The sequence below is a fragment of the Lichenostomus cassidix genome, chromosome 1 (genome assembly GCF_008360975.1).
Source record: "Lichenostomus cassidix isolate B80296 chromosome 1, HeHo_3.0, whole genome shotgun sequence".
Lineage (NCBI taxonomy): Eukaryota > Metazoa > Chordata > Aves > Passeriformes > Meliphagidae > Lichenostomus > Lichenostomus cassidix.
This window is the reverse complement of record NC_139479.1, coordinates 32,654,174-32,677,707: the sequence shown is the minus strand read 5'-3', so window position 1 is coordinate 32,677,707 and position 23,534 is coordinate 32,654,174. Positions and strand designations below refer to the sequence as shown.

The window sequence follows — 23,534 nt, the reverse complement described above, 5'->3', positions numbered from 1 at the left end:
ACACAAACCAGTCAGTTCTAGGAGATGAAGTACCTTCCTAAACAATTAGACAGACAATTAACTAGTTCAGGTCCTCTGATGTGTTCTATTAATCTGTTCTCATTTTCACTGATGCTCATAGCACAAACTAGTTTTCCAGGTCATTGTACATGTCTAAGCCTCGACTCATTGCTCTGCAGAGCCATCTGCTTTTGTGATGAAGTCCCAATATCTGTGGTTGATTTCCAAATAGAAAGTTCTGGAACTAAAAATCTACATGCAGTCCAGCTTATCTCCTTAAGTGTATCCAGAACTTATTATGGGTGTTAAAGGAGAGTGTCCCTGAGTGTATATAGTACTGTACAACCTTTCTGAAGCTATTATTATACTATTTAGATAACCATGTTTAAGATTCTGATCAATTTTTGTGTAGCTTTGTGTAGCTGTATTTCATGCTTGTGGGTTTTGGGGGTTTTTTTTTTTGAATCTACTTAACTTAATCAGTATGTCACACAGCTGTTCCTCCTCAACAGCTTACAGTCACTCAGCAGAAAATGGCAAAGATAATTTTGCAGCCATGACAAATCACTTGTACCTAGAAACTCAAAGACATTTCAATACTGAATTCCTAGTAATTTCTGGGGCAGTTAAATATACACAATTACCTGTGATAGGGCCCTAATGTTTTGCAGCTTGCATCTGAGTCTTTTCACAGGGGCCTTGGCCTTTGATTGATGAGAGGCTGCTGGGCTGGTTGGAGCACAGTAGTTTCCCTCCATGCACGAGGTTTTCCCACCCAGGCAAACCCAGGCAGCAAGCTGAAAATGTTCAGGTCCGAATAGCGCTTGCCTCTTTGGGATAAAGTCTGTTTGTGACCAATGCTTTCAGATGCAGTAGTATTGAGACAAAGCCCAGAAAGGATTATATGTGCTAGTTTAAATATTCATAAATGTTTGTAATTCCAAGTTAACCCTTTGAGTTCTAGTGGCTGGTCTCAAAGTGCCTCAAGGTCAGTTTTTGTTATTAAAATTAAAAAAAAAACAACAAACTTTGGTGTTAAAAGCATGAAAGGATTTGACCATGGCTGACTGCTTCTTTTTTGTCTTTTTAAGGAGGAAGCAGAGCTGTCCTCTTCCCCTGCCCTTACAGAAGGGATGTGCCTGATGAAAGGGGTAGTTGGTAATGTTGACTTCCCTCGGCTGATGCTTGCAGAGAAACAGTCCGTCCCCAGCAGCTGCAACAAGGGCATGGGGAGTGCCTGGAGAAAATTACAGCCTGACTACCTGTTTTGCAGAAACAGACAAGGATCCTAGTGCATTCAATTTTTTTTTTTTCCAGTGGTGACTAGCAATCTTTAGGAAAAGTTTCTGTGAAGTTTGTGTCGAGGAAACTGACACTGAGAGGCAGAACTGTCTTACTGTATGTTAGAGGTAAAAGTCTGCTCCTTCTCTTGGAAGAAGGCATTTGGATAATCATTGTCTGGCTGGGCTTAAACTGCACAGATGGGATGATCTTTAGAATTGCCACCTCTTTATCCAAGGCTAAATGTCAAAATATTTTTTGCTGATGCATTCACTTGGTTTTTGGGTGGAAAGGCAGATTGTCTCAAAATTCACTCTTTACAAGAGAGCTTAACTTGAAGAAGATGTGATTAAGTGATGGAAAAGTGTGCTGCAAAGCTCACTATTGCCTGCAGAGCTCTGTATGCATGGATAAGTGGGAACTTCATTCCTGTGGAATGTGTGGGCTGTTCCCTGGGCTCACCCACCACTGTTAAACAAGGAGAAAACTGCAACTTTGATGAAGCAGCAGATGTCTTTAACTGGGTTTGTTATTTTATGGCTGAATTGCTGCCTGCCTGCCACAGGGCAGCATGGCGCCTGGGTTAGTGCAAGGCGAAGAGCTTGTTTCTTTCCAGGAATGGGTGTAACCACACTGTTAGTGAAGGAGGTAAGGAGGAAACATAACTCTGTTCGAGTAAACAGCTATGCCAGGCTCTGCTGAAGGGGAGAGCTCTGCTAGAACAGCCCCCTTTTTAACCCCCTCTTTCCCCTAAGCATCTTGATCTGTTGGGAGGATCAGGGAAACTTATATTTACAAATGGACTTGATTCTCTCTGCTTAGAGGCCTAAGAAAGTAACTAGAATGTGTGCAACTTATATTTCTACTTAAAATAATCAGACTGACTTGTGTACTAGTCAAGATTAACATGCTGCTCTTTAGCAGAAACACATATTTTGACTCCTGGGCATGTTTTTTTGGCATATCATCAGTGTGGAGTACTCATGTGAAAAGTATGGATTTACCTGGGCACAGACTTGTAACAGAGGTGTAAAGACACTTTTCTTTCCCACAGCCATGTCCCCTCAGTGTAATCTAGGTAGCACTGCTTTCCTTCCACACTGTGTTGCATGGTTCTTGCATACAGTTTTCCCTTTGCCTTTCCGAAGCTCTGTGTGGTGTGTGCATGTGCACTGCAGAAACACCTGTGAGCATTACCACAGTAATATCTCTGCTTGCACCTCTGTAGCTCACTAACCAGCAGATCAAGTGGCTGTGTTGCTTTTTGAATGAACAGAATTTCTTTATTTCCCTATGTTGAGCCACACAGAAATGTCACCTTGTTACCTCTAGCTTTCAACCTTGACACCATGCTCCCATCTTCAGGGCAGAAATACCTTTGGACCTTTCAATACTAAAGCACCTTTGCTTGTTTCTTTTTACCTGAGAGCACAGAAGGTGGAAACATTGCAACTGTTTGAAATTTGTAAGAAGAAAGTTAGCTAGTTGTCCCTGCAGAAGAGTGAGTAAAGAAACTGCTCTTGAAACAATTGAGAGGAAAATGTTGGGAGGGTGTTTTATGTACAATTATTGCATGTCACTGTTCAAAGGCAGAACCCCATTTTATGTACCATTGTCTCTTTATTTTCAGTAGTGGTTTTTGAGCACTGGTGTGTTTTCCTTAACTACTGAAGTTATCTAAAGCCAATTCTCACTCACAGTGGCCCTCCGCTGACCACAACTCTACCCAGCTGGTGTGGCCTGATAGCTCGCTGTTTGACAAGTCCCCAGGTCTATGATGTAAGTAGAACAACTAAATACTTACTTGTTTTGTGTTTTATTTATTAAATTTCAGCACATCAGTGGTTTTTCTTTTTAGGTAATGTCCTGGTTTCAGCTGGTGTGATAGACATACTACAAGAAAGTGCTGGTTTGTCCTAGGCAAAAAAGATTTAAGATACTCTCCCCAAAGCAACAGCTTCTGTTGTTAGAGATCAGAAATTATCTTGTTGTTCAAATACTACATTAAAAAAATAAAACATAAGGATATGGGGAAATTACATGTCCAGTCAATAACCACTTCAGTGAATCACTTCAAAATATTCAGTCCCTTCTCAAGACTTTTGGACAAGATTCTTTCCTTGTTACTGCTAAACTTTAAGTCTCCATAGAGATGTCATTGACACATTTACTCAGCTGGAAAAAACCTGGTAGTGCTTCCCTTCATTGTTTCCACTGTGAAATCTGAGATCAGATTTCAGAAACAGTTAATCAGTTACTTATCTCAGTCTAGCAGGGCACTACACTGTCTTTACAGCCATGTCTTGCAATAATTTATGCTCTTTTCTCCTATTACTCTTGAAGGATCCTGGTACTTGTCATTACTATCTGTACAGTGCTTCTGAAATCTACAACTTTTCATGAGCTGCTTGTAAATAAAACCATAGTACTATGTGGGATATCTCAAATGTGCAGGTTCTCTGGGGTATTAATATCTCTATGCTGAAGTAATCTTGGACCAGTTGTCTATTAATCCTTTCCTAGAGAGTTATGAATTCCACTTGCAGTTTTGAAATATTTCCCCTACATATCTTTCTGGGTATCATTAGAATCTTACTTCTACCTGATAGAAAAATTTCAAAGAACTTTGAGATATCTACTGCCCATTTGGAGCTATTAGTAATGCAAGAAAATTGCCTCTTTGCAAAAATTGCATCTTTGCAATGCTACTGGAGGTCTTAAAACAGGTCTAGATTAGAAGGTATCCATCAGACCAATTATCCTACTTATGCATTCCCCATATGTCTGTCTATGTATGACCTTAGGAGAGTAATTGTCCAGTAACTGAGAATCTAACCAGAATAAACATGCAAGCTTTGACTCTCATTTTCTCTAATAGTTTAGCTCTCTTTTTTTCTTTTTTTTTGTTTTTTTTCCTCGTTACTCATCATTGTTGGCTACTACAACATGTGGAAACTTATTATTTAATAGATTGGCTCAGTGATACACACAGGACTTTAACTGCATTGAAAATGCTTGTAAGGTTGTATACTTTTTAAGGTCTATAATGTGGAGTTTTCATATTGTATTCTCTTTCCTGTTCCTATTTCAGTGCAGCACTGTATTTGTCTTAGGAAAGAATATAATTTTGAAGTTTTAGTTCAAGCTTCTTTTTAGGATTTCTGAACCCTGCAGTTGCTTTGTGTCTTTTTGTTTCTTTACATGGCTGGCTTTGCTAGGACACTTGGCTATGACATTTCATTACTGCTTAGCAACCTGTGGAATTTTTTTGCCTTTCTATTAAATACAGGTGAAGCAACAGAGATAGCCATATCTTTGTGGGGACAGAAACTGCTTGGAACAGTTTTGCTTTTGTGAGGTATTTCCAGGAAAATTAAATGGTACATCTGTAAGAATTAAAGACTGAAGACTTTGAGTTAAACAAGCCAGGAAAAAAAAAAGTCTGTAAATACTTAATAAAGCATAACATAGCTGGAAAATGTTTCACAAACAAGTATTAAATCCTGGATCTCATTCCAGGTGCATGTCTGAGTTATGACATCTACATAGAGAAGAAAGCATACAAATAATGTGGCTACACTTACTGTATATTTCTATATTGTTTTTAGATTTTGTTGTTTTGAGTTTTTTCTTTTCCTCCTCTGACTTTATTACAGCCTTACTTAGAATTCACTCACACTTCCACAAGTGGGAGTAGGTCTTTTTAATTAGATGCCAAAGAAGAGTTCAAAAGTCTGAAAGTCAAATCATCCTAAAACATAGCCCACCCACGGCTCATTCCTCAGCATGAGATCGTGTCCTCTAAGCTTCGGTTTGCATGGAGTGTGTGTAAGGCTCTGAGTCAGCACACAGGGGTGAGGTACAGTGGATTTTTTCCAGAGATGATGTTACAGTTCCTTGCTGATGTTCCCCCACTGCTTTAAGGTTGTGCCACTAGGCTGTTTCCAACCAGACAGACAAGTTGGAATTTAAAGCAAGTAAAGTTGCTGCACTCAGGAGTTAAACTTTGAAAATTAAAATTTTAAATACTGTTTTTCTCTTCTGGTGCTATATTCAGTGCATGACCATTTGGCAGGGCTTTCCAGCTTATCCCAAACTGATGTAGGTCTGTTTTTTTCCTTTCCTTTTGAAATGTCCTTTGAAAATTTTGGTAATTCTCTGTTCTATCAGTCATTTATCCCAGCTGAAAGAGGCACTCCTGGGGATGCTTTTTTATTGTTGTTTATTTGTTTTGGGGTGTGTTTTGTCTTCCACACCTTAAAAAAAAAAGTTTAGTTCTTGCACATACACAGTATGACAATTGATATGAAACTAGATGGAATTGATTAATTTATAAATCTGCAAGCCTAGTGAAGAAATTTGATTTGCAATCTTTGGAGGAGATAACTCTCAAAATGGATAAGAAAACTGTTCAAATAGGCTTCCCCCTTCCCCCTCCTTAGTGGTTCTAGCTTCATAGCAAAAATTGCTTAGTTTTCTTAGTGTATTTAAATTCAGCTGAGAAAGAGAGAAACTAAACAGAGCATCAGATTTAAGTTTGAATATATTTTGCATGCTTTCATTTTGGAGCCACAAGATAAATAACTTCTGATGCAAGTTTTGTTATCTGAGGTGCCTGTGTTGTGTTCAGCACCAGCATCTGTGATGACTGCCAGCACTTCGCGCGTGCACCGTACTTTCCTTGTGCTTCTTTTTACATCGTCTTAGGAGGCAGTAAAGACTGGCTTTGCAAGCAGAAACTCATTTGAAATAAGCTTTAATAATAAAAAACATCTCCAGCATGCATTCTTAGGAGCATGAACAGATTTTACCACAAATAGGATAGAATACAGGGAGGTCCCTCAAAGGACATCAAAGCAGAATTCAGGCTTTTGCAGTTTTGGATTCAGGTCTTTAGCCATTTTAGTGCATCAATTTAAGTAGTGAAGTTCAGACCTGTGTTTTCTGAGTGAATTGCAGCTTTTCTTACAGAACCGTAGGGGATTGCAGAGGCCTGTTTAGGGTTATTCTTGGGAGTATTTCAAATCTCTGTGGATCTATTTGGATACATTTCCCGTCTTCCTTGAAAGAATTGTTCATGCTGCACAAAGCACGATAGGTTTATTCACCCATCCTCTTTGTTTGCAAACATAGGAAATCTGTATAGTACATGTGATTGTTAGTGGGTGTTCTCTGAGGAAATATATGAAGTAAAATGCGTGCTGCTTGCAGTACTATTCAGGACTGAAACAAATAAGTGGAACTTGGCTTGTACAAGGCAATGTTTGTTCTCTACCTTGAGAGAAAGCTCAGTGTTTTCTCTGGAACTGATCATGTTTATATACATGTAAGTGTAGCCTGGGACAAACCAGCAAAGACTGAGTTAGGGCTTGCCATATAGTATAAAGCCTGTGACCCTCTCTTTCGGTATTGTGCTTCCAAGAGCTTTTCAGCTTTTTGGGAAAGCTCAAGTGTAGTGTGTTCTTACCAGCTTCTTGTCTGATAAGTGGCTACAAGGAGTCACTGTTCAATCTCATTGTGGAGAGAGGAGGTGCTTTGGGAGCTTGCTGCAGCCACTTCACACATAGCCCTGGTATGGCAATACCTCCTGGTGCTCTGTTAGCCCTGCCTTCCCCTCCTTGGTGCTTCTCCAAGGGCAATCATCATGACAATAAACATGTGCTAGACCTTCACTGCTGTCTTTTTAAAACATAATAAGACAGCAGTGGCAAACTTCTGGCTTTCTGCTCATTTTTCTGATTTTCATCCTGTCCTAGGTTGCAATATTGATGTAGTTAAGTATTCTATTACCACCAGCTGTGGGCCATTAGCTGCTATCACCCACTCCGGATGACAGACAATGGGCCATCCGTTAGCTATCATCACTTGCTAATGACCCACCCCGCATGACAGGCAATGGGCCATCAGGGACCCACCGTGTGACTCATGGACTTATCTCATCCCATTGTGAGATGCTCTGCCCAGGAGGGAGGAACCAGGTGTTCCCACCTGGATATAACCTGGCCCTGGAACTGCCTGAGCTAGCCCTGTCTACTGGTTCCCAGAGGACCAGAGCTACCACTGGACCTTCAGCTGGAGACTAGACCTTCACAGGATCACCGCTTCAACTGGACTACTTCAGTTGGACTGCTACTACCACCCTAACAGGGTGTTAGGTTATATCTGACTTTGTCAGTGCTTTTCCTTGTATTATTTCACTTATTTTTAATTTCAATCTTGACTTGTGATCTCCCACTGGTTTGTTTTCAAACCAAGACACATCCTTATTGGAATGTCTCTTCTTCAAAGCAATATATATCTGAATATGAGATTTTCTTCAACTGATTATTTTGTGACCTTTTTAACCATCCTGGTCTTGTACCTCACACTTTCACCTTTTTTTTTTTTTTTTTTTTTTTGCAACTAAAAGCTTGCAATGGCTGTTTCTGCCAATTATAGCTGAACCTTTTAATTTCTGCCCTTTTTTTTCTATTTAGGACGGTGCCAGTAGTTCAGTGTTTTCTTTGCAATCAAAGAAAGCAAGTGTCCTAACCTGTATTTGCTCTTTGAGAACAGTGCTCTTTATCAGACTAACCCTGTCACAAAAAAGCAATTATAAATTTGGATGCCATGAAGGTTCTGAGAAATTAGCATTCCTTCGAAGTAGGGCTTCTCTTGCACCCAACACTGAACTGCATAATTTCTTTCGTTGATTTTGGCAAACTCCTGACACCTCTTCTAGTCCTCTTTAGTTAAATATTCTGTATCATCTAGAGGCTTCTGCTGCTTTATTTTATCTGATTATCTTTATGACATAATGACAGGAAGCTTTCCCAGGAAGTTTTATTTAGCCAGGAGCTGCATTTTTCATCATGGACAGGTTAATCAGCATTTTCAATCTCCAGTGCCTTGAACTCCTGTTCTACAGTAGAAGCAGAGCTTTCTGTTCACATTGATCACAAGGCATCTGACATGGCTTGTGCCCTCCTTCCTTTGCTGCAGTGGAAGAAAATAATGAATTTTGAGAATGTAGCCTGATTGGTGTCCAGCCTACCAAGGGAACAGCGATAAACACACATTTCAGCTCCTGCTAAGCAGTATGGAGCCATTCATGTGGGGAAATAATTGCCCTCAGTTACAAGAAAACAAGCTTATAGGACTGATTAGAATTTTCTTCAAATATGCAGAAAGCACATTACCTGACCAATTCAGCTGTTTTTCCTTTTACCATATTAAACAGGAGGGGAACACGATACAATTGCTTGTTGTTGTATTGTGCTGTGATAGAGAAATTAAATGTTTTATTACACTTCAGTAATTTGTATTCTCTAACCATATATTTCATTCCATCTCTGCCAAAACAAATTCACAGGGTTTGTGAGTCACTTTCTTAAATGATTTTGAAAAGAAAACACATCAGAACTAGTTACAAAACTGTGAAGCAAGCACTTTTTGTATCTATCCTTTATGGCTCAAAAGCATTCCCAAGAACTAGGTCAAGTAATTCTGTATTTAGTAACAGCTCAAAGTAAGGAGATAGTTTGAAAGAATATTGTTAGTTCTTGATGGATAACAAAAAAATGTTGAGGAATCCTTGAATATAGAGATTTTGGGCCTTATGAGTTCTTATCGGTTTGCATGAAAAGTTTACTAGTGAATTTGACTAATCAGCAACAGATCTCTGTATCTGGAGTGACTCAAGTGTGCCTATCTCCAGTCTTTGTCCTGTACTGCCTTCTAAATTGTCATGCAAAAGCCAGTATGTACCACTTGTCTCTTGTACTTCTGGTGTGCTTCCAGTGCTACTAAATCCCGGGTTACCTGTTCCATAACCTAATTCTTGGCTTCAGCTCCCTCTCATCTCTCCACAGTAGCAGTAGTTATACATGGAACAGTAAGCTGATTTGCAAACACTGGGTTCAAGGTTATTTTTAACATTTCTTAAGGTGGAACCTTATCTCTTCTGTATTGACATGTAGGTGAATTCTTCAGTTATGTTCTGGACAAAGAAAGGTGCTGTGCATGGTATAAAGATTTTTCTTTTTTTCTTTTTTCAGAATCAGGAACAGCTTAGAGAAGAGGATTCTGATTTTATTCTGAATGATGGTGACCTTACTGTGACATACGGTGATACAACAATAACTGCAAATGGTTCTTCTGGCCCCCATACAGCTACCACTAACCTTGACAGCAGGAGAACAAAAAGTAGTTCAGAGGAAGCACTGGAACGTGATTTGGGAGCAGCAGATCATGAAGTTACAAGCAGGGGTACCCGGCTAGTATTTCCTCTGGAATACAATGCATGATTACTGACTCAGTAAAAATAACTCTTGCTCTGTGAATGGATCAAGGAAGACTGCAGGCCACTGTGTCACTTGAGGTGGGGGTGTTTATTCAAACAAGTTAACATGCATAAGTGATTTTACTAGGGTCTGAAGATGTCACCTATTTTTTACTCAAGATATGGACAGTGGGGTTTTCTATATGTCTAAAAATAGACAAATGAGAAAACTGGTTATTCTCCTCTTTCCAACTGCTTATTGAATCCAAGTATAACTAGCATGCTGCAATTGTCTTGTTCAGCTGCAGCAGCTCTCTCTCAGAAGAGAGGTACATGAAAACGGCACAGAACTGAGCTTGTCTTGGCTTAGCTTGAGAATGTGAAAAGACAACTATAAACTTGATAATTATTAAGAGACAAAAAAGATTGTGTGTGTATCTGAATGTGGAGAGAGCCATTGTTAACTTCTCTCGTGTGGTTGAGGAAACTCAAGTGAAAGGGGACAGTAAACATTAGGGCTACAGATGCATGAATGAAAGACCAGGGAATCTATTACTGCAAACTACTTTATTTCAGGGAAAAAAAGGGAAGATTTCTTCACTGGCAAGCTGTTTAAATAGGAAGGCAACGAGAGCTACTTGTCCCTTTAGCTTTGGGCAACTTGACTATTACTATTAGCCTAACTTCTAGTGCCTCAAAAGAAAAACATCAGCTTCCTGTGCTCTGAGACGTAGCTGACCCAACACGAGCCTGGAGCCAGGCTCTCTTGGGTAGCAGTCACGAAGTAAAACTTTCATACGCAGATAGCTGGAAACTTGGGCTGGGGAAAACAGCAGATAGGAGATGGGGAGAAAGAAAGAGGGAGAGAGAGTATTGAATCTGCATGGAACCAGGTGGTTTCATATTGCTCAGAAGGATCCATGGACTCTGCTTACAGTTCTTGTGTGTGATAAACAGCAAACATCTAATTAAACAGACAAACAAATACTACTGTTTTTACCATTTGTGATTATCCTAAAAGAAAGCTGTTTACCCTTGTTCTCTTTTGCAGAGTGGATGTGAAACTTCAGTGGGGCATTGCACAACAGCATATAAGCTACAGAAGTGATGAACTGTAGTATCATCTTAAATGTGAAAAGGGAAAAATCTCTGACTAGTATTTAGCCCACTTACATGTAGGCTAGCTTTAACTTATTGCTAAATGCTTTTTAATTTCCAGATGAGGAGATAATCATTGTCTTTGCCAATAGCTGAAAATGTATGCTTTGAAGAGCAGTTCAGCTATTTAAAGCATGCTAAAATGTGATTTCATTCTCATGTCTCAAAAGATTTATTTTTTTAAAGAGTTCTGTGGCCCACTAATGTATTGTAATATCAGTTTGTCCAAAAAGTGTGTTTTTCTTGTTGTTGCCATTTCAGTTGTTCCTCTCATAAAATTGTGTGTTAATAAATACCCACTCTGTTTTTTCCTTAACTATTAAACTTATTGGGTTAATCTCAGTACGAGAACTTCCTGGTGCACAGAAATATTGCAGTTGTGTTTTCTAGTCTGTTTTCTTTCATATATGTTCTCTAATGAGTGATCTACCTCCCTGTCTGCCCCTCCAAGGTAAATGTATAAAGGGTATTGGTCTGCAACGACTGTCTCACATTATTAAGAAAAGAGACATGAGGAGACCAGGAGTCTTTAGGTAGAAAAACTAAGACCAATATAGAATCACAAAATGTTCCCAGTCTGAAGTGACCTACAAGGATCACTGAAGTCCAGCTCCTGGTCCTGCACAGCACCATCCCTAAGAGTCACACCATGTGCCTGAGAGTGCTGTCCAAGTGATTCTTGAATTCTGTCAGGCTGGTGCTGTGACCACTTCCCTGGGGAGCCTGTTCCAGTGCCCAACCACTCTCTGGGTGAAAAACCTTTTCCTGATATCCAACCTAAACCTCTCCTGACACAACTTCAGGCCATTCCCTGGGTTCTGTCACTGGTCATTACAATGAAGAGGTCAGTGTTTTCCCCTCCTCTTCCCCTCATGAGGAAGTTCTATACTGCAACGAGGGAGCTTTGTTCTTAAATGGTGCAGAGTACCAAGCCCTGATGAAGTTCGCTGAGCAGAACAACTTTTCAGGTCCACACATGTTTTGCACAAAAAAGCCAATTCACTTCCCTGGGTCCACAAGGAGTTTATCACTTAAAGCTGAGGAGCTCTGAGCAGGGCCTGTGACTGCCAAGGGCACTGCTGCAACCAGGGGCGCCACACTGGAATTTTCAGGGTGCTTTCCATGACAGGTGTTCCAAGCACTGCTGCTGCTGGCTCCAGGAGTAGCTCTGATGCTCTATCTCCAGTTATCAGAAAGGAGGAACACTATGACAAGTGTGTTTACACTGCATTACATGTCTACTATGCAATGTAAGCTGGCTTTTCTGATAAGCCTGAACAGGGTGAAGTATCACATACTTGGTACTTGACCAAGTCTAGCCCTATTCCAAGGATGCATGTTTTCTGGCTTATGAAAAGACAAAAAAAATTTTTATTTATTTTTACAATGAGGGAATTGCCTTTGGGGAAAGGACTGTAGGAATTTTAACTGGAGGACAGAAAAAATTTCTTTTTTTGGCTGAACTTCCGAAGTCCTGATCTGAAGCAAGTAAATAACAAAGGTTAAAATGACATCTATTGTTAATGAAATGATGGCTACTATGTTTTACTCTTGGGGAAAGAGGGAAGGATTTCACAGTAGGAATTCTAGCAACCTTAACAGGCTGCTCATGCTCCTTGGAGGCCAAATTCTGTGATTTTTGTCTTTATAATCAGGTTGGCATAGTCCCTCTTGTATAATATCAATTTAACTCCAATTTCAGTCTTTCTTTAGACAGTATTGGTCAGAAAATTGTCTTTTGGTTTTATTCTGGACAGTAAAACCCTAGGAACTAATATGCTTCACATGCCTTTCAAAGAAAGGTTCAGTGTTTCTTTTAACTCTGAAGCAGCTCACTGGAATAACATGCTTGACCTCAGCCTTGGCAGACATGGTGTCTGCTTCTGCACAAGTGTGGGAATGGAATTTGGATACTCTCAAGCCTAAACTTCATGTGCTTTTCTTTAACATTTGGGGGAGGACCTTTTTGGGGGAGAAACCAGAGAAGTTACAGATGCATCAGCAGGGAGTATTCCTCTCCAAAATTACTGAACTCAAGACCCACTGAAACTTTAGAAGAAAGGGAAGACAACCCATAACCAGGAGCCATAGACCATCCACGAGAAAAGAAGCCAGTAAATACCCTGGAGTGCCTATGAACAATCTTGGTCATAATTGGACTTGCAGAAAGTAGGACAAAGCTGCTGAATAGGCTGAACACATTACTCAGTTGAAATAATGTAGATTAACAAATTCAAATGTCCCTATATTGGAAAATCCTCTTTGTAAGAAGCAGCCCAGGCAAACCTTATTTACAATGCAGGAGCAGAGTCTTGCTTCCCAAGGTGGACAGGCAGAGCTTAATATGGTGCAGTGAAAAACCACAGATACTTCTTGGTCTGGAATTTTTGGGAGTGCCATTCTAAAAAATTACTTCCAGTAGAAATAAGCCTGCAAAGTGAAAGAGGAGGAAAGTGTGGAGGAAACAGTGAATTACAAAGCCAGGAAATGGTTTAAACAGGCAGCTCTACTGTGGGAACAGCGCTGTAAACAATTGCTATTCTTAATTTTGCAGTCCTAAATGCTGAGAAATTATGTTGGCTTCTGCACACCTTATCTAAAACAAGGGCAGTGGGATAATACAAAAGTAATAAATGACCACACAATCAAAGGCTTTTACAGGGCAACACTAACTTGCTTCTTGACTTCCAGGGCAAGAAAAGTAACTTTGAACAATTTTTTTAAAGTAACCTCACATCATTAGTATGTTTTCTTGATTCTAAAATGCCTTTAGTAATTTTGAGAGCAGTCCTATGGTAACATTAATGTGATAAATATGGAGGTGCTATATAAAATATGCAGACATACAAACAGGGTGCAAATGCTTGTCTAGTATTTGAATCTGTGTTGCAGACTCAAATGACACTTCATATCTTCATTTGATACTAGCAATTTATATAAGTTTTTGTTATGGAAATGAACCTGTGATAAAGCAATTGATCATTAGAATCAGTTCAGATTTTCAGGTAATAAAATTATCTACCTGTTTTGGCTGCTTTATTCACTATTCCTCTGCTACTTTCTTGATTATAATCCATTTTGCACTGTCCCACATGGACTTGCAGACATCCAAAATGCCAGTGGGTTTGAAGCCATTGAGACTGAATCTTAACTGGGAGAGACAGCTCACTGTAATTTATACTGGAATGAAAAACTTTATTAGTTGCCTGCACTGTCTCTACTAGGAACTTGCTGGTGGAGAAAGGTATCTGCAGGGAGGGAGAGAAGCCCTGGCTTATTGAATCCCTGCCTAAGCTGGCATGGATAAAGCCAGTGCTCCTCTCAGGTTCATCTGCAGTAGTGCAGAGCCAGAAAGGGTTTCTATTGGTGCATGCAAGGGAGCAGCAATCTTTGTCCTAGAAAAATTAAAAATATTTGGGTTAGTTCTAGCTTTTGTTAAAATACTGCTTTTTAATTGAATTTTCTGAAGCCCCATTTCCTGCAGTTTTTTAACCTTTTGGAGCTGGTAAGTGTCACATAATCACATTAGATACAGATTTAAATAAAGGAGGGAGAGTAGCAGAATAGTCAGACTTCACTTTTGTGCCTGAGTACAATTTCAAAGCTATGCAACTCACTAACTTATGCAAATTTGATTAATTAAATGGCAATAATCTGAAATGCTGCAGTTAAAGGTCGCTTTCCCTCTTCTAATTGAAAAAAAACACTCAAGATTTGCATTCCCTCAGAGAAAGTGAATGCCCAGCTTAAAAGGGTTTTGCTGCAATGTTAAAATACTTAACTTTAGGCTATGAGAAATAAATTGGATTTATTTTTTAACTAGTAAAATCTCTGAAGTTATTACTGAGGCTGGGAGAAGTAGGTCATGCAGTTCCGTGTTGTAATATATTTATGACTTTTGTTTCCAGATTTTAGTTTAATCAGGGAGGTTATCCTCTACTGCCTGATTCTGAATTTCAGTCCTAAATTGCTTGGCTTGAATGTCTTGATGTTGACACAGATTAATACCAGAAAGCAGAATACCAGAAGACATTCTTCTGGATCGCTTCAGCCGATTAGTAATAGCTGTTGTGAAATAACAGCTTCCAGCAGAAGAGGTTACTTGAGGTGAGTTTGTCTGATTTGAGCTTGGGATATCAGAAGCAAGGAAACAAGTAAAATCACATGACCCATAGCTGGTTCTGGTGGAGCACGGAGGATATAAGCTATCTAAGGATGTCCCAAATTTGTTTCCTTCCTTTAAGAGAGACAGGCTGCTGTGCCTTGCCTTTGCAGTTACAGGCTGAGTGCTACAGGTTTCCTGTTAATTAGTTTTGGTCTGTTCATAATGCTCAAAATGAGAAGCAGCATTTAACCTGAATTTTCAGTTTACCATCCTTGTAGCTCTTACCCTCTTGTCACTTAAGATACGAACATATCAGTAAGGTTTCAGAAGGTGTCTTAGGGTTACTTCAAACATAAAAATGCACTAGGTTTTCCAAAGCGTATCATGCTGTCCTGACTAAGACTGCTGTGGTAGATGGTCTCTCCTAAACCTTTGGTGCTTCAGTTCCCTTGAGGCACCTAATGCCTGCGTGGTATGATAGGTTCAAGCTGGACATGGTCCAAATGCTGTGTCATTTGGGCTGTAATAGATAATAAGCTCTGTCCTCCAAAGAGATAAACATGGTTCCTGTGTGTAAAAAACTGGGTGCTACTGCACCAAAGGTCTTTAACAATCCTGAAGTAGTTACTGTAAGCAGAGGTTTGAAAGACTGGAATATAGGACTGTATCCCCTGGTACATCCTCTTCATCGTGTTGACAGCTACAGTGACAACTGTCCTTTCGCTTGGAGCACTGATCATTTAAGGAGAGCAGCAACTCTCTGCAGTGCTAGGGCTTGGTGTGTTGGTGTTCAGCACACCAGCAGTGTGCAGGTCTCTGAGTCCTAGTTTGGGAGCTCAGTATACTAAGGAGGTTAAATGGCAAGGGATTATAATTTAGCTACAACAGTGGGTGGGGAGGAGAGATAAAGCATAATATTGTGAAAGGTCTCCATATTGTGGGGATAGTAGTAGCGGAGGATGTGGAATAAACACCTGCTGGGCTTTCTGCCACTGGTTGGCTTGTGTACAAGCTCACCTAAACATTCATTCATGTGGACAAGATACTGCAGTAACGTCAGCTTTGAGCCTCTTGACTGAGGCTTCATCCAAGCATTCTTTTCTCAGAAGAAATGTTAATGCTGCTTAGAGCTCCTGCTCTATCAATAACTTTCAGGTTAGGTATGAAGATGGTGTTACTGTTCTAGGTCAGCAATGTACCTTATCCTTCCATTTCTTCTTATTACTTCAAATAGACCTCCGAGTCACCGGGAAATAGCAGGTACAAGCTGGTGGTAGCTTTTGGGAAGTTCATTGTTTCACACTGAGTTACACCACTGGCTACACTAAAACAAATAATTATAGTTGTCATTTGTAATCAAGCCAGAAATATATCTTTCTTCTTATTTGGCTGATAGTAATGCAAAACTTACTGTGCCTTGACACATTTGTGATACATATAAACTTTGTATTTTACCTCAGAAGTGAAAAAGGCTGATACTGTCAGGTCTTTCCTTGAGGCAAAGCCACCAACTCAGCCCTCTTCTCACAGTACAGAACTGATTTGACATTCCCTTCCCTAAAATCTAATTAATGGTTCCTACCTTGGAGCATCCAACAGTTGCTTTGATACCCTTGTCTTTTAGGAAGGGTTGCAAGGTACAACAAGAAGTAAACATTACTATGTAGAGAAATAAAATACAGAGTTACATCAACATGGCTGGGATAGAGAGTAGTTATAATTTCTAAATCTGTTCTTAGAAAGAGTGAATGATCATGCAGACAAAGGAGGTCTGGATGATATACTTCATTTTATAAGATATTTGGAAAGTCCTTTCTCAGGAAGCCTTGGCTCATGCTGTCTTTAATCACTGTAAGAAGATGAATCTATGAGGATTAATAACTGACCATTTATTCTCGGTTCTGTTTCTAATCTTTTCACCAGTTTTCACAACGGAAAGAAGTTACTAGTACTGTCATCTAGAGATTTGTGGGGCTGGATCTGGAGAAGGGAGTCAGGAGGAAAGTGAAAAACATGGGGGATGTTCAGTTGATTTTGTAACACAAGGTTGATTGTAAAATGGGGTACTGCACTTAAGGAAAGGCATCTCCAGTGCACATGCACCTACAAATGCAATGGCCTGTAAAATAGCTGCTTGTCTGTAAGAAAGAGCTTGGAATCATCCTGGTTAGTGTTCAGAAGACAGCAGGAGTGATTAAGAAGACAATGCTGGGAACTGAAGCCAAACTCACAAACCATCTGTTGCACTACAAATCCAGCGCAGAAGCTGCTCGCCGGTGCTGTCCAGAGCAGCGATGTGTGGGTGGCTTTGCCTGTCCTCTGAGAGGATGTGAGGTGGAGCCTTGGCAGACTGCCAGTTCCAGTGTGACATACCAGAGCAGAGTCTTCTTCTTCTTGCAGTATCCTCTCATATATAGTCAGTCGTTTTTCAGTATGCTAACATCAGCTGAATATTTGAATATTTGGAGGAGTGGAAATAATGAAAAGAGATGGTGATCCGAATTTAACTCTGCTTGAAGAGCTACAGACATTCTGCTCACTGACCTTCATTCCTTAGCCATTCTCTATTTTCTTAAACACATTTAATAAAGGATATTTGTCAATCTAACATCTCTTCTGTTCCAAGACTAGGGCACCTCTGCTATGACTGAGTTCAATATTCTCAAAACAACTGAATTTTGTTAATCCAGGTATCCTTTTTCCTAACCAAGAGTTAGTTCAAAAAGTAAAAATTATTCCTGCTAAACTAATCCACAGTCCAGGACAAAGTGATTTCTGAGAAGCACTTGAAGTAATATAAGCTATGTGTGTTTTTCAAGTTAGGAGCTGTTTTCTTTTTCTTTTAAGAAGAATTTTAAGAAGAACAAAAAGTGACAGCTTACATTCAGTTTTTGTGTAGGGTTACACCTGAAAATGTGATTATTTCTAAACATACTATGTGTCCTCAGACATTTGATCAATGAAATAAAATTATCAAATCCATCCCTATTAAAAATCCTAAACAAAACCATGTCTGCTCTCTTGTTATGGGACAAAAAATATAACTTAAATCCTAAATGATTACATACAATCTGAAAAAGGGAATTATAACCTGAGGTAAATGTACAGCTGTCTTGAAAGCACCTTTTGTTTGGGAAAGGATGAGTAATTAAACACATGCCACAGCTATAAACAGAAACTTGGTTTATGGCATGAAATTTTCTATACCACTTGCAATACTGAAATGCACCTGTCTTTTGCTAGAACTCCCAGCTTTGTCTGCCCAGCAGTACTTTAGGTTTCTTCTCCTACAATGAGGAGAAAGTGCTTCTCCGTGCTTTGCCATGCCCCACTTCTCCCTGTACAATGGTCATCCTGTGCAGAAAATTGTTTCTGTGCTATTACACCAGCGAGTTTGTGTTGTGTGGTGATGGTAGGTTTTAAAACAGCAAACAGAAGATGCACTCAGTAGGAAGCAGAGCTTTCCTGGTGCCCTCCCCTGTGCCAGCTGTAGCCAGCTCCTAGGCATTGGAGCAGACAGATGGTGTGGGGTTGGATTTGGCTGTGGAGCTCCAGCCACCTGCTCCCACCCATGTCCCTCAGTACTCAGACCTTGATAGACCAAGAGCCACCTGGGTTAACTAAAGGGTGGGATTTGAACTGTGTGGATCCATGGGTCAGTGATGTGGTTTAACCCTAGCCAGCAACTAAGCCCACGCAGCCACTTGCTCACTCATCCCCAGTGGGGTGGGGGAGGGAATCACAAGGACAAAACAGAGAAAATCCATGGTTTGAGATAGATGGTTTAATAGGGAAAGCAAAAGCTGTGCACATGAGCAAAGGAGAACAAGGAGTTCATTCACTATTTCCCATGGGCAGGCAGGTGTTCAGCCATCTCTAGGAGAGGAGGGCCCCATCACACACAAGGGTGACTTGGGAACGCAAACTCCATCACTCCAAATGTCTCCCACTTCCTTCTTCTGCCCCCAGCTTTACATGCCAAGCATGAGGCCACATTGTGTGGGATATCCCTGTGGCCAGCTGGGGTCAGCTGTCCTGGCTGTGTCACCTCCCAACTCCTTGTTCACCCCCAGTCTCCTCGCTGGTGGGTGAGGAGCAGAAAAGGCCTTGACTGTGTAAGCACTGCTCAGTAATAAGGAAAATATCCCTGTGTTATCACTACTGTCTGCAGCACAAATCCAAAACACAGCCCCACACTTGCTGCTCTGAAAAAAATTAACTACCCCAGCCAAAATCAACTCAGTTGGGCCTTTTAGACAACAGCATGACTTTGGGGTTAGACCCCCGAGAAGCAGCAGTGTTGAGCAGCTTCAGGCAGTGAAAGAGAGGGGACTCAAAGGTGCATAGTGCACTGTCATCTAATGGATCATGGAAGAAAGTCTCTTCAAGCACAAGAAACACCCACGTTGGTAAAACTCTACTAGAAAAATAAACAGGGCAAGATGTGATTTACCCTGGACATTGGTATTTAGAAAGGGAGGAGAAGGGAATGCCAGCAAATTTCCACAGATCTCCCTCCACTAGGAAGGAATTAACTGTTACAACACTATGGTCAAATGTAAACAGAACTACCCCCAGGTTACTATAAGCTATCCATAGCTGCATACTGCAGTACAGATGCTATATCTGCGTGGGGCAGAAGCACCGGTAAGTCAAAAAAAAAAAAAAAATCCAAAAAGCTTCTAAAAAGGAAGGTGGTCCATACTGGGCCTTTTAGCCAACAAAATCTGCAAAGTTGTATGTGCATTTTTTTCTTGTAGAATTTCACACTTTATTTGGAGAATAATACTATGCATGTATAAAAGCACTTGATTGCAAAAATCAACCTGATTTTACCTTTTGGCAGTTATTCCAAAGCCTGACTGTCAAGTCAGGATGTAAAGGATTTCAAAGGATGCAAACTTTGTTCTGTATTGACAGCATTTATAATATTCCAGGTATTCAAATTACGGCTTACAGTTAGATACTTCTAATACTACAGCTGGTATCACCTTCCCTAGATGCTTTTTGCCTTCACTAGTTTAAAACCACTCAGTATTGGAATGAAATTTTCATGGGTAAAGCAGTGATGAAGCCCTGAAGGCATTCAGACATAAGTCCCAGGAATTATTCTGTAGGGCCCTAGACTACTTGTGCATTCCCTAGATCAAAGCATCGTTAGAAGATGAAAAAGTTTTAATAATTAAATGTCTGGCTCAAAATTATTCTAGCCATTCTGTAACAGATCACAAGAGACTTCTCTCCCACTTATCCCTGGACTGGTTTTTTTCATGCAATAGTAAAGATTTTTAATAGAATGTTTATTAAAGGCACAGCCTAACTCCTCTGAAGGACAGGATTTTTGCCATGAGGACTGGGACATCACTCACCTGCTCAGTAGCCAGGAAAGGAGTTATTCTCTGCATGCCAAGGAGTGCCCTAAGGTCAGCCCTCAGGAGCTCAGTGTCTCAGAACTGGAATTCCTCCTGGCAGGAATCTGTGAAGCTGTACGTACAGGCATGACCAGACACACTTTGACAGCTTCAAGCAACCTGATGCTCAATTTAGAAATAAGCAAAGTTTATGCAGTCTTAAAATTGCTGACTAGCTGCTTCCTTCAGGGGTAGCATTACCAATTTTCAAGCAACATGTTAACCTACAGTAGAGAGCTAAAAGTAGCAGGAGGGCCATTTTCCAAGGCAGAACTATCAAGGCAGCTACACACAACCTATATTACTTGTCAAAATTTTAACTCCTTTCCCATGAAGGAACTAAGCTTTAGGAATATTTACTAGCTATTACTATTATTATTATTATTATCATCCAATCTGAATGTAATTGCTTTAATTGTAAGTTCTTAGAAGAGTCAACTAGCAAATATTTTAATAAGAATGTACGGAGAATCAATAGGAAGATGTGGTTTCCAATTTACAATTTAAGGATGCAAAATGAAATTCATACTAAAGCAACTCCTCATTTGCTGCAGAGCATAACCAGCACTCACTCACTGCCATCAGAAATAAGCAACTTGAGGCTGGGTCCTGCTTTCTAGCAGTTTTCACATCTCAGACATAAAAAACTTTGTGAACAGCCAAAACCAATTTTCAGGCAAGCAAAAACACCTCATTTCATGCAAGAAATTGATGTACAAATGACTGAAAAATTTATCTGGTTATCTGATTTGGGGGTATCAAGGCAGAGCCAGGATTTGAGTATGGAAGTTGATCAACATGAAAAGATGAACAAGCCAACGTGCTTTATTGAAACAAATGTTGGAGACCTGAATTGGAAACAAATAAACTTGAAAGCTGAGTAGTTGGGGTGACTTGTGTAAAAAAATAATCCTATGGTTAGGTGCTTGTGACAAGAACAAGTTAGCACAAAGTAACAGGCTTAAACTGAATCAAGAATTATTCAAACAGACGATTGAGAGCAGTTTTTAACAATGGACATACTGACATAATGGAGTAAATGACTGCTGGATGAAGACTTCATCCTTAATCATTTTAAAACCAGATTGGAACAGGTGACAAATGTCCCATCCTCTCATCTCTAAATCTGTTTGAGGTAGAGTTAAGTATCACTAATTGTTCTTAAACTCGTTTTATAAAAAAACAGGAAAAAAATATGAGAGGGGGTGAATATTCACAACAGTCCACTGAAGTCACCCCTGTTCAAGCAGCAGCTGAAATGACTGTGAGAAGCCAAGGAAAGGTTTCCAAACTTTCCATCAGATAGGCTGCTGCTGTGCTTGGACTGATCTGCCACAGCCTTTTCCCATTATTTTAACAAGTGTTGCACTTCAGAGCCTATCCAGAGCACACCTGAAACTAGTTTCATGCCTGTGCATAAATAAACAAGAGGCTAATCGTTTCACAGCTGCATGGCAAAGCATTAAAGACAGCTCAGCCACAGCGAGGGCAGTGCTAGGGCTGGGTGGTCCCACACCCTGCACTTGCTGGCACAGCTGGGATTTCTACCCATGGCAAGTGAACAACCACATAGCCTTTGCTTACACAAACACGCCCTCCCTTTCCTTTCCCTTCAGCTCCTCTCATCTCAAGGAAAACACGGCAAAAGCTATTGGGTTAATGGTGCGGGGTTTGTACTCCTCTTGATTTATTGTACAGCTCCAATACATTTTATTCAAATACTGGCAGAGGCACAATTACCATATTTCCTCACAGGAAATGTTACAAGACGCTAACCTATTGCAGAGTACTCCAGAACCAACTACTTAACAACATTTCCATGAAAGTCAGCACTGCCTCCTTTTCACAGAGCACAAACAAAATGTACAAAGCATCTTTAAACTGGGGCTCTGGTCATTGTGTATATTAAAGCTGACTTTTTTACAGCACGCTGTACAGTATTTCCTGTGCATCACAGGGCTCCTGGACCACCAGCTTCATATCTTGTCATAACATGGTAGCCTACCGTATCAGTTCCTTTCTACACCTAAATTATGGGAGTTGTCTTTTAAAATGACTTGTCTCTTTTTTTTCCATCCTTTCCTGCCATGCTATTCTCATGGTTAAAAAAAACACACCTTCTTCCAACTTCCAGGCTGAAATGATTCATTGCTGATGTATAAAAATCCATTCTTATGCCAGTATTGTTCATAGCTTGATCACCTCTCTCCCACACTGCTGCTCACGCTCCTGTGCACTGCTGTCCTCTTTCAACCTTGACTTTGAGACTAAATAAACCACACAGTTTGGTCTTCTCCAAGAAGTTATTTCACTTGACATTTCTCTGTATCTATTAAAAACTTTAATTCATCCCCTTGGGACTCAGGTGCCTACAATAGAGAACATATTAATACCACCCTACATTTGCCCTTTTCACAACTAGCTCACTCAAGGGTTCTAAGTCACTCCTTGAACCACCAGTGCCCCCTGATCAGGCACACGTGAACAGTGACTGCTGCTACAACAGTTCTGCAAAGCCAGCTCCAGCATACCAAAAGTGTCAGCTTCAACCTGATATGGACTCGGCCTCTTCAAAAAATCTAACTTACTTGTCTAACATCTCGCAGACACTGTGGCACCAGGGACTGAGTCCAGCTCCTCTGAGAGCTTTTGAATACCTCAGCCATGAGATACTGCTTCCATCCTTTTTACCTCCTTCAGTCTCCTACCAGATTCCTCCATGCTTTCTAACCTCTGGCACACACCAGGCAGTGCTCGTGGTGCCAGACATGTTGCACGATCCATTCCTGCTCCAGGTGTGTCCAACTTTGAGTGTTGACCAAGTGCTGCAGTAGAGAAAAAACAACCACTTGTGATATATGACTGACAAGGAGCATGAAAGGGGAGGCAGCAGACACTGAGTCTGACTCCTTCAGTGCTTGACTTTGCAGCACAGACATTGAATGTCTCTGCAACAGTATGCATAGACAAGAGGTTTCCTGGCATTTTTTGAAAAGCTCATACTGAAAACAATAGATGTCAGTGATATGCACATGAGTCACTGCTAGAACTGGGACTTTTAAATCCAGTGCACGAACATCTGTCACTTGAACCAAGGACACGGACAAGGACCTCCTCCAGGCTCCTCTGTTCTGGTGGCTGGTGGTAATGCCCACTGCAGAAATGACTGCAAAGGCACTCCCAAATGGAGCTCAGGCAAAGGCAGCTGATGAGACAGCTCTCATATCATCCCTCGTAATCACAAACTGAGCCCAACAGTAGCAGGAGGTGGGCAATGGCTCTATTTTTACAAATTTGAGCTTTAAAACTTCAGTTTCGC

At 40.5% G+C, this 23,534-nt stretch overlaps 1 protein-coding gene, 1 long non-coding RNA gene and 1 other non-coding gene across 5 annotated transcripts in view; 2 read left to right on the top strand and 1 right to left on the bottom strand.

The window, feature by feature from the left end:
- SLC9A7 (solute carrier family 9 member A7) overlaps window positions 1–11,041 on the top strand; it is a 71,061-nt gene extending 60,020 nt beyond the window's left edge. For 2 of the 3 annotated variants that reach the window (XM_085055827.1, XM_085055835.1), the window contains 2 exons: window positions 2,955–3,060; window positions 9,318–11,041. In XM_085055827.1, the coding sequence (XP_084911953.1) occupies window positions 2,955–3,060; window positions 9,318–9,566 (355 nt within the window). In that variant the 3' untranslated portion in view covers window positions 9,567–11,041. The remainder of the gene's footprint in view (window positions 1–2,954; window positions 3,061–9,317) is intronic. The other variant, XR_014850890.1, reaches the window with a different exon arrangement.
- On the top strand, window positions 6,702–6,887 carry LOC146444487 (U2 spliceosomal RNA). Its single transcript, XR_014855869.1, has one exon. It is a non-coding gene; the product is annotated as a U2 spliceosomal RNA (small nuclear RNA).
- On the bottom strand, window positions 7,592–9,321 carry LOC146444486 (uncharacterized). The gene is made up of 2 exons (XR_014850893.1): window positions 8,460–9,321; window positions 7,592–8,256 (listed from the first exon to the last, which is right to left on the bottom strand). It is a non-coding gene; the product is annotated as an uncharacterized LOC146444486 (long non-coding RNA).
- Window positions 11,042–23,534: the final 12,493 nt, after the last annotated feature.